Source organism: Vigna umbellata, chromosome 11 (assembly GCF_029865625.1).
Source record: "Vigna umbellata cultivar VRB3 chromosome 11, Vumbellata_1.0, whole genome shotgun sequence".
In the NCBI taxonomy this organism is placed as follows: Eukaryota; Viridiplantae; Streptophyta; class Magnoliopsida; order Fabales; family Fabaceae; genus Vigna; species Vigna umbellata.
Window position 1 is genome coordinate 1,049,705 of NC_142175.1, and position 10,675 is coordinate 1,060,379.

At 31.7% G+C, this 10,675-nt stretch overlaps 1 protein-coding gene across 1 annotated transcript; it reads right to left on the reverse strand.

Annotated features, from left to right (window-relative positions):
* Positions 1 to 2,053: 2,053 nt before the first annotated feature.
* Positions 2,054 to 4,244, reverse strand: LOC124822114 (GDSL esterase/lipase 2-like). The gene is made up of 5 exons (XM_088102497.1): positions 3,952 to 4,244; positions 3,690 to 3,811; positions 3,309 to 3,542; positions 2,485 to 2,737; positions 2,054 to 2,407 (listed from the first exon to the last, which is right to left on the reverse strand). The coding sequence occupies exons 1-5, from the start codon at positions 4,211 to 4,213 to the stop codon at positions 2,172 to 2,174; spliced, it is 1,107 nt and encodes a 368-aa protein (XP_087958623.1). The 5' UTR covers positions 4,214 to 4,244; the 3' UTR covers positions 2,054 to 2,171.
* Positions 4,245 to 10,675: the final 6,431 nt, after the last annotated feature.

The following is a 10,675-nucleotide window of genomic DNA, read 5'->3' on the forward strand; positions in this document are numbered from 1 at the left end:
TGCACTAGTGATTCTTACACTACTTTTATATAATTTCTTTCACTATGAAGAAAGTCCTTGAGACATTGTTATGTTGTGAAGGTGGGTGATTCATGCGCAAAGAGAAAAAAAGACAAAAAAAGGAGGTAGTATATATATTTTGGGTTGAAGATATTTATGCTTTCAAATAACTAGTGCAAAAACAACGTATAACGTCATGCGTTTAATGTCTAACCACTAAATAACCAACATTTAAAATGACCGATGACATTTTTTTAAATAAATACAATTATTAGATGTCATTTAGAATTGTAAAATGTCGAAGCTCTATACAATTCGACGTTCTATGATGGTAATTATTTAAACTAGCGCACCATTCTTTTTCTTCTTTCTTTTAAACCATCAATAGTACGTAATTATATAGGGGCTTTGACGTAATATTTGTCAGCCAGAAGCCAAAAAGTCACCCTTTTTAATTCTTTTTTTTTTCTTTTAAACCACCAATAGTACGTTGAATTCTGAAGGGGCTTTAACGTATTATTTTTCAGCCATAAGCCAAAGAGTTACCCCTTTTTAATTCCTTTTTCTTTTTTCTTTTAAACAACAAATAATACGTCGAATTTTGTAGGGGTTTCGACGTATTATTTGTCAGCCAGAAGCCAAAAAGTAACCCCATTTTTAATTCTTTTTTCTTTTTTCTTTTAAATCACATATAATACGTCGAATTCTATAGGGGCTTTGACGTATTCTGTAGTGAATTCAATAAAATTTTCGATGGGAGATTGAAAATTCATTCACTTTGACGACCATCACATGTAATCTTTGTTTCATTTGATACAAATGCATGTTAATTAACTACTTTATGTATGATTTTCGTTTGTTTGACCGATTATTTTTGTGTTCTTGTTTTTCATAGACACATTTTGCTTTCTCTCTCACTGGTGACGACACTTTATTCCGAAGAACCCACCATTTGAAGGTTAGTTTTTGTTTTCGTTTTGAAAAACTTATTTGTTGAACTTCTTTGTTGTTTTTTTTGTTGAACTTGTTTGTTGTTGTTGTTGTTTCGTTGAACTTGTTTGTTGTTGTTGTTTGATTGAACTTGTTTGTTGTTTGTACTACACATTCATAGTTAATGATTTATAAATTACCAAAAACTGAAATTTGTTGTTTTGCTGCTTTTTAGGTCTCGTAGAGTTGTAAAAAAGGATCTCAATTAATTAAAAAAAACAAAAAAATTGATTAACGTCGAATATTGACAAATATTGACGTCAATTTGATAACGTCGAATTTTTTCATTTCGACGTCAATTTAACATCTCCTGATATGACGTCGACCTCGAATTCGATGTGAAAGGCCAAAAAACAACGACATTATACGATATTTTTGTACTAGTGAATAAAGTATAGTATTTGCTGAAAAATTCTTCAATTTTAGCTCAAGCCGATTCTAACCGCACAAAACAAAAATTTCTTATGAGATCACGGTTTGTTCCAATAGTATAGAATAATTAAGGCTTAATACCTCTTTGGGGTTTCCTGTCCTACGATTAGTGTTCATCTGGAATTTGGTTTTCGTAGGTTCTCGGTGGCTATGGATGAGGCTCGATTTGGGTTTCTTTAGGTCTCTACGGTTTCTTGCAGGTTTCGAAGGAGGAGATTGGTGGAGGAGCTCACGTTTTTGTTTCTGAGTTTTTTTCGAAAGTATGGCGGAGAAGATGGTGGTGATTTTTTGGTTTCGTTATAGTGGCACATAGAGGAGGAAAATGTGATCTGGTTGTTAGGAAGAAGCTGGTAGCCTTAGCAGTGGTTAGTGACGATTTGTGGCTCTAACGTTTCGGGAGATGGAAGATGAAGCTGATGTGGCAATTAGCAGTGGTTAGTGACGATTTGTAACTGACTTGATATTTTTTTATTAAAATAATATGTTTTAATTCTTTGTTATTGTTAAAAACTTACATACTTTTACAAAACTTACATACTTTATAAATAATTATGAAAATGTACAATGTTCATAATAAAACAAGTACCCAAAATATAAAATTAAATAACAATTATTTAAATAATAATACATATTGAAGTTTTCATGAATGGTGTTTTATTTAGCATGCTCAACCACCTTATTACATGATACAAAGAAGAAAGAGTTAACTAAAAACATAACATGGAAACAAATACATCTATATTCAAAGTTTAAAATTGAAATAGCTGTTTTAGATTGTAAGGGCTTGTAACAGTGTGATTTCCATTCCATATCAGCTCTCCAATATGCTGACTGGCTCTGTCAGTAAGATGAATAGAATCAAAGTACACATGTTGATTGACATTGTTACATAACTCGTATTCTTTGATCCCTTTCCTTCCTCCACAGCTACCATCTCCTCTGTATGGTCCACCTCCACAACATGCCACAATCGTTTCTTTGAAACCTTCAAGTCAGAGGCAAACCAGTGATCACAACACGTCAGAAGAAAAAATTAATGGAACATATGGGTTTTTGGAATACCATATTTTGTAGGATTGTTCAGCACTTCAAGAGATGTAGAATAGAAATCAGTGATTGAATATTTGAATCCATTGAGCTGTTTCTCTAGCTCAGCAATCCTTTTTGAGAGTGCAGTGTTGTGTAGTCTTGCGATGGCTAGTACTTCTTCAAAGCATGTGCTTCCATTATTCACCAAAACCCTTATTCCAGGTGAACAACCTATTGCACCCACATTAACAAATCCAAATTTCCTTCCGCCAAGATTATAAATTTCCTAAAATTACAATCATACCAATTATTAGGGTTAGGATTATGAAAAATATGGCTCTAATTTTATTTTGTTTCCAATAATTTAAAAAAATTTCAAATTTTGGTTCCTAAATTTTAATCTCATAATTTTCAGTTATGTGTAACTTTGGTTCTTGAATGAAAGTTTTCACTTGAGTAGATTTATTCAATTTTCATCTGTAACTTTTTGTTACTTTATATATGTATTAGAGAAAAATGCATGTTACTTATGGCATTTTACACAATTGAAAAGACTAGTAATTGTTAGAACTTGATGAGAAATCTGACGTCAACGTTATTCAATGTATTTTTAAAATTAAAAGTTGAATATAACTAAAGATAATTATAAATTAAGGAAAGTATTACATATAATTAAAAACTAAGGTACTACCATTGTAGCAAAAGTAATAGATATAAAAATTGTAAATTTTATAAAATATAGAAATAAAAACTATACTATTATGCCAAAAAATATAGCATGCATGGAGAAGAGACTAAAGAAAACATAAAAAAGATTATTTTCTCAGGAATTAATTCAAGTTAAAGTTTGTTCTTACTTTTATGGCATCTGTGAGGTTTCCAATGACAGAATCCACAAAGCCTTGGTGATCACCAGGAGGAAACACAGGATTTGAGTCTGGGTTGAGAAGAGAGCCATAGTCATTGGATCCAATGCTAATCAAGTACACAGATTTTGACACAATTTCCTCTACTGTTGCTTTTCCCAGTCTCTGACTCAACACATTCTTCAAATTTTTTAAATAACTTACCTGAGTTTTCAGGTCTATAACCTACATACAGGGATTATAAATCAGACAAGGTTATATACCTTATTGATAATAAAATACACACACACACATATATATATAATAACTTTTTGCTTTCTTCCTTAAGATTATTTGTTTCTACAATAAATATAATGATGATCTTGGTCTTACAAATCCCTGAGCGGTTTCACGCAGAGCACCTGCACCTCCCGAAGCAAAATTGACACCATAGACGTGTTCAACACGACCCGGATGCAGGTATGGTGGTAGTATTGGCAACTTAGCAAGTTCAGCTAAACAACATAAAATACTTAATACAAGTTTGCACCAAATGAATACATGAAGTGATCATAATGAAGCAATTTTCTGCAACATCAAGAACACAAGCAAAACAAAACTCAAACTTAAAGCAGATGAAATGAAATGTGCATACCAACGACATCTGGTATCATGCGTCCATCAGAAAATCTGCCTGAGGGGTATTTGAAGAAAGTTTCTCCATAGGGATAATAATTTGCTTGGTAAGAGGTGGTGGTGTTGATGTAGTTGTTGTTTCCATTATCGAATAGTGAATCTCCAAGTATGAATAGTGCAGCATTTTTCTCGGGCAAGCATGTTGTAATGCTACTATGACAGTAGCTCATTTGGATGAAAATTCCAAAGGAAAACACCAACAAACAACTTAAACCTCTCATGCTTGTTGCTACTTAGTCCTACACTCTTATGCTTTGCTTCTGGTGTACATCACCTTGTGCTAGGTATTATATATATACATGCAGTAGTATCTTGGTTTGGTGAAAGGAAACAAAATAATAGTCTTATTCTTCGGCTCAGGATCAAAAGACTTTTTCAAAATAATTTATCCCAAGAAAAAAATAGACTTCGACAGTCTGAACATAAATGATGGGAGAAAATCTATTGTCTTTGTCACATATTTATTATACTTGAGATCAATGCATTCATGGTATTATGACTATATATGATGGAGATATAATATAGATTTTTTCCGATGCATGGATATGTCCCACCCTTTACTATCCTTCCTTCCAATTTTTACCGCTAAATTAATCTTGGAATATTCTAAGTTATTATTTTATATGATTTTTAAGATATTATAAAAGTTAACAAATATATGTGTAAGTATAACTTTTACCACTAAATTAATCTTATACCTTCTTAGTTATTATTTTATATGATTCTTAAGATATTATAAAAGTTAACAAACATATGTATAAATATAATTACTTTATTCCTTCTTATCAGAAAACAAACATAATATATTAACTTTAATACGAGATATACCAGTCTTTATATTATAAACCATGTACATACAAAACAAATAAATAACAAATAATCAAATGGCTCTTGTTCTAGACAGAAAAGCCATCTTTAGAAGCAGCCTGTAACATGTAAAACCTGTCCACTTATGTACTCTATCATATGATTCTCAAGATAATTATTATATAAGTTAAAAGATATATTATGTGTAATTTTAAATTTGATGATAATAGAAAAGTATTTTACAGGTTTCCCATAAGAGATATAGTCCATATATTATAAACAATGTACATACAAAACAAATAAATAGCATATAATCAAATGAATATTGTAATACACAGAAAAACCATCTTTAGAAACAGCCTGTGCAGCATATAAAACCTGTCCACTTGAATGCTCTACTCGTTGTCTGCTGTACAATAATATATATTACTTTATGACAGTGTCGTTATTAACTTTTTTAACAAGACATTGCTTAAAGAAAAAGTTAATAAGACTTTTACGTAAAACTTCAGCGAATAATGAACAAAATATAAAATGTTTGCGGCATTCATCCTTTGACAATAAGAAGAAAAATTATACTTTTGTTTCGTTTCTTAGAGAACTTTTCTCACAACATCTAATACTTTTGACTTCCTAAAATTTGAATGTAAAACCCTTTCTAGAAAGCGACAATTAGTAGGAAACACCTCTTGAAGAGAAAGAAAAGACGGATAACTATGACATAAAAAAACTATCAAATGGAGCGATTCATACGAATAATCACCGCATGAAACTTTTACAAAACATTGTTAATTAACTGATCAATTAAAAATTGTCAAGTATCTTTTGACCATGACAATATAGTACCTGATCCTAACAGAAAACATGCCAGTCTATTAGGTCGACATGTATCCAACTTACACTAATACAAAATGAGTATACAACGTCTAACTTTCAACGTTAGATAACTAAACACTCAACGTTAAAAATAACCAGTGAAAATATTGTAAATAAAATCACACGATTGACGTTGGTTGGTTAGAGGAACAAACGTTAATTGTCTTTTTGAAGTTTGTTGGTGAAAGAACAAATGTCTTTTGGTTTTCAAATTCATAAAAAATTGAGCGCAAAGATATTTTAAGAGACCTATTAGACGTTTGTTGGTAAGAGGAACACACGTTAATTGCCTTTTTGAAGACTGTATGTGAAAGAACAAACGTCTTTTAGTTTTTAAATTTATAAACAATTGAGCGTAAAGATGTTTTAAGAGACTCATTAGACGTCGTTTGGTTAGAGGAACAAACATTAATTACCTTTTTGGAGTCTGTTGGTGAAAGAACAGGCGTCTTTTAGTTTTCAAATTCATAAAAATTGTCGTAAAGATATTTTAAGAGACTCATTAGACGTCTGTTGGTAAGAAAAACAGACGTTAATTGCCTTTTTGAAGGTTTTTGGTGAAAGAAATGACGTCCTTTAGTTTTCAAATTCATAAAAAATTGAGCACAAAATATTTTAAGAAACCTATTAGACGTTTGTTGGTAAGGGAACGGACGTTAATTTGAGCGTGAAAATATTTTAAGAGCGCGAGAAAGAACACTTGTTTCACTACTTTTGTGGGCACTTTCTTCATTGCGGTTCGAACGTCTCTAGGAAAGCTTTCGGCGACCACCAAAGGTAATATTTCTTTCACTTAACACAAATGTCCTTTAATTGATGACTTTATTTATGATTTTCTTTCATTTTAACCGATTACTTTGTGCATAGACACCATTTGGAGCATCGTTGAATTCTCTTCTACTAGTACAAAAACACCGTATAACGTCGGTATTGTTTGGCCTTTCACGTCAAATTCAAGACCGACGTCATATCAGGAGACGTTGACGTCGAATTTAAAAAATTCGACGTTACATTAATTTACGTCGAATTTTGTCAATATACCATGTTAATAATTTTTTTTTGTTTTTTTAATTATAATTGTGATCCTTTTTTACACCTCTAAGAAGACCTCAAAAACAGAAAAACAAAAAATTTCAGTTTTTGGTATTTTATAAAGTACGAACTATGAACGAGCAGTGTAGTATCAACAACAAACAACAACAAACAAGTTCAATCAATTAACAACAACAAACAAGTTTAACCAAACAACAACAACAAACAAGTTCAATCAAACAACAACAACAAACAAGTTCAATCAAACAACAACAAACAAGTTTAACAAATAAATTCTTCAAAACGAAAACGAAATCTAACCTTCAAAAGGTGGGTTCGTCGTTATAAAGTGTTGTCACCCATGAGAGAGAAAGTAGAATGTACCTATGAAGGATAAAAACACGAAAATAATTAGTCAAAACAAACGAAAATCATACTTAAAGTAGTTAATTAACATGCATTTGTATCAAATGAAAGAAAAATTACATGTGATGGCCGTCAAACTTTGTTCGAGAAAAGTTTGAGCAGAAAAAAAGGGTCTCCGCGCTAAGATAAAGTGAATGAATTTTCAATCTCGTACTCAAATTTTTATTGAATTCACTAACATGTTCACGTCTAACGCTAGGGCATTCGACATTCACTACAAGAAATGCGTTAATTATCGAAGGATTATTACCGAAGGCCTTTAGGCCGTCGGTAAATAACGTTTTACGAAGGATTTACTGAGGGCCTCCAGAGTAGTAACTTACCGAAGGATTTAGACCCTCGGTAATGGGAATGTTAATTACCGAAGGCTTGTGAGCCGCCGGTAATGTGTTCGATTAATTAGGGCCAAAAATAGGATATTCCCGTTCTCGAATTCATTTCGCACCAAAGTAGTAATCTTCGTCTCCTCTCGAAGCTGGCCACGAAAACCCCCTTCCCCCTTTGCTCGAAACCCTTCGCCCACAAAACCCTTGTCCTTTGCATCAATCCTGAGCACGAAACCTTGGAGGAGTGATTTGCAGTCATCCCTGTCCCAGCTGCCAGTGTGGTTTTGGGCTGTGTATCGCAACGTGGTGGGTTGGGAGGCTCTATTGGAGTTCAATCATGAAGAGAGGGTTAGAAATAGACTAATGCAAGTGATTGTAGAAACTAAAGAGTAAAGAAGTGCGAGTGCAAGCTAGGAAGCATTTCGGGTTGAGTGCGAGACGGGTGAGGTTACGGAGTTTGGAGGAAACATTTTGCGGAGAGGGCGAACACATTTTCCAGGTATGGGGAGCTATTAATTCCTTGTTTGGATTAAACGTAATGGATGAAATCTGGTTTGAGTTGGACGAAACTAAAAATAAAATTTGTATCTTTTGAGTTTAGAATATTGTATGATAGCTGGTGATTATTGAATTTAGTTATACTCTTAGTTATTGTGATGATAAGATTGAATGTAACCAAGTAGTGCAAATGTTGTAGTTGCAAGGGATATTTAGGAAATAAAGATGCATAGAAGTTTTTGTAATATGGTCATGAGCATGTGGTTTTGGGGACTAAGTTAATATGTAGTAATGTTAAATACTGATGCATGAATGTATTATATTTGGGTAATGGGGTTAAATCTATTTGTTAATTTGTTTGGACTATTTAATAAGAGAATGAAAGTTTATTTTGAGATACTTAACTGTTGTTAAGATCAATTCAAAAACAAATCTATAAAAATCATTCAAAACAGAGGTAAATCCATTTAAACAAATTTTGAATGACTAAAGAAAGCTATAAATCAACTTAAAAATTAAAATCTTCAAGAAACTCAAAATTTCAATACTCAAAACCTACCAAAGCACTATAAAACTAGGCTAAACAAGGTAAAAGTAAGAACTAAACTAAAATAGAAAGAAACTTGTAAAGAAACTTCCTAATAAAGTCTTAAATGTATAAAGAAAACTAAGAACACTTCAAAAGTCACTAATTATAAGAGATTCTAAAACTCACTAATGAAAGCCTAAAAGTACACTCAAACTAGTATAGAAATGAGGACTGCACTAATTGCAGTGCAGTAAACTGCAACTTTGTAAACAAGTTTTAAATGTTAAAAGCAAGTTAAGAAACAACCTAAAACCTACCTCTCTACAAAACTCAAAAATTGACTATTGAGAACCTAAAACTATGCTAGAACTCTCAAATCATGAAAAATTCTCTAAACTAACAGATGAAACTGTAATGTAACTATCTAAACATGTTTTAAATGGTACAAGACTATTGAAAACTATGGTAACTAATGAAAATAGGAAAGAAATCAAAATCTGCTTATGAAAACCGGAAAGATGCACTAGAAAGGTCAAAAGTTGCAAATTGCACTAAAGTAACCTAAGAATGTGCAATATTCTTATCCTAACAAGAGTAAAGTAGTTAAATGAAGCTAAGAAAGATGTCAAATTGTATTAAGTAGCTAAATATCAAAATTTGGCTACTTAAAACCTAAAAAGTGTACTAAATAGGTGAGAAAATGGGAATTCACCTAAAGTAACCTAAGAATGTACAATCTTCATATCCTAACAACTTTAAAGTACTTAAATAAAACTAAGAAACATGTCAATTTCAAAGTAGTACACAAATCTCAAAATTAAAGTACTTAAAACCTAAAAAGTGTTGTAAATAGGTGACAATTTCGAAATTGACCTAAACTAACCTAACAATGTGTAATGTTCTTAGCCTAACAAGTTTAAAGAACTTAAATGAAGCTAAGAAAGATGTCAAATTGTATGAAGTAGCTAAATATCAAAATTTGGGTACTTAAAACCTAAAAGAGTGTACTAAATAGGTGAGAAATTAGGAATTCACCTATAGTAACCTAAGAATGTGTATTCTACACATCCTAACAAGTCTAAAGTTGTGAAATGAAGCTAGGAAACTACTCAAAAGCAATAAACTAAAAGGGTGAGAAAGTGGCAATTCACCTAAAGTAGACTAAGAATAACTAATGTTAATATTTTAACAAGTCTAAAGTAATGAAATGACACTAGGAAACTACTCAAAAGCAAACAAGTACCTAAAACTGAAATTTTGAGTAGTTAGAACCTAAAAAAGTCTACTAAAAATGTGAGAAATTTGCAATTCACTTAAAGTAGTCTAATTTTAACTAATGTTAATATCCTAATAAGTCTAAATTAGTCAAGTGAAGGTAGGAAACTACTCAAAAGCAAACAAGTACCTAAAACTCAAAGTTTGAGTAGTTTCAACCTAAAAAGTTCACTTAAAAGGTGACAAATTGCCAATTCACCTAAAGTAGAGTAATTTTAAGTAATGTTAACATCCTAACAAGTCTAAAGTAGTGAAATGATGGTAGGAAAGTGGTCATAAGCAAAAAATTCCCTAAAACTCAAAATGACACTACTTAAAACCTTAAAAAATGTAGTAAAAAGTACCTAATTGAGTCATTACAGTTCAAATTTCGTTCTGTTGTGATTCTGTGATATTTGGAAGTTTAAACAAGTCCAAATTGATGTATTAAAGCTATTAGAACCATTGATATGAAGTTAGAATGACCTGTATGCAATTTAGTATGTCAAACCATCATATTTGACCCATTTTTGGAACTTGCAAAGTGAATCTAAGTTGCAGTTCTGTTTTGTGCCTAATTAAAGTTCAAACAAGTGTGTTTTGATGAATTAAAACTGTTGAAATGATTAGCAAAGTGTAAGAATGGGTTAGCCACAAAATCACTTCCAAAACCACCAATTTTGAGTCAATTTTGGGAATTAGGAAGGGATTTTGAGTAGCAATTTGGTTTTGAGTAAAATTTGAGTTTCCAAATGTTTCAATTCATCAAACAAAGTTGTTGAAGTGGTTAGTTTTGATCTAGAACTGCTGTTGTGTAATTTTGAATCTCAAACCACCAATTTTTGGGTCTTTGTTTGAGTCCAATTTTTCCATTTCTTCTGTTTGGCATTTAGACCATGGCTGAACATCTTGCAATTTTATTTCCTTACAAGAAT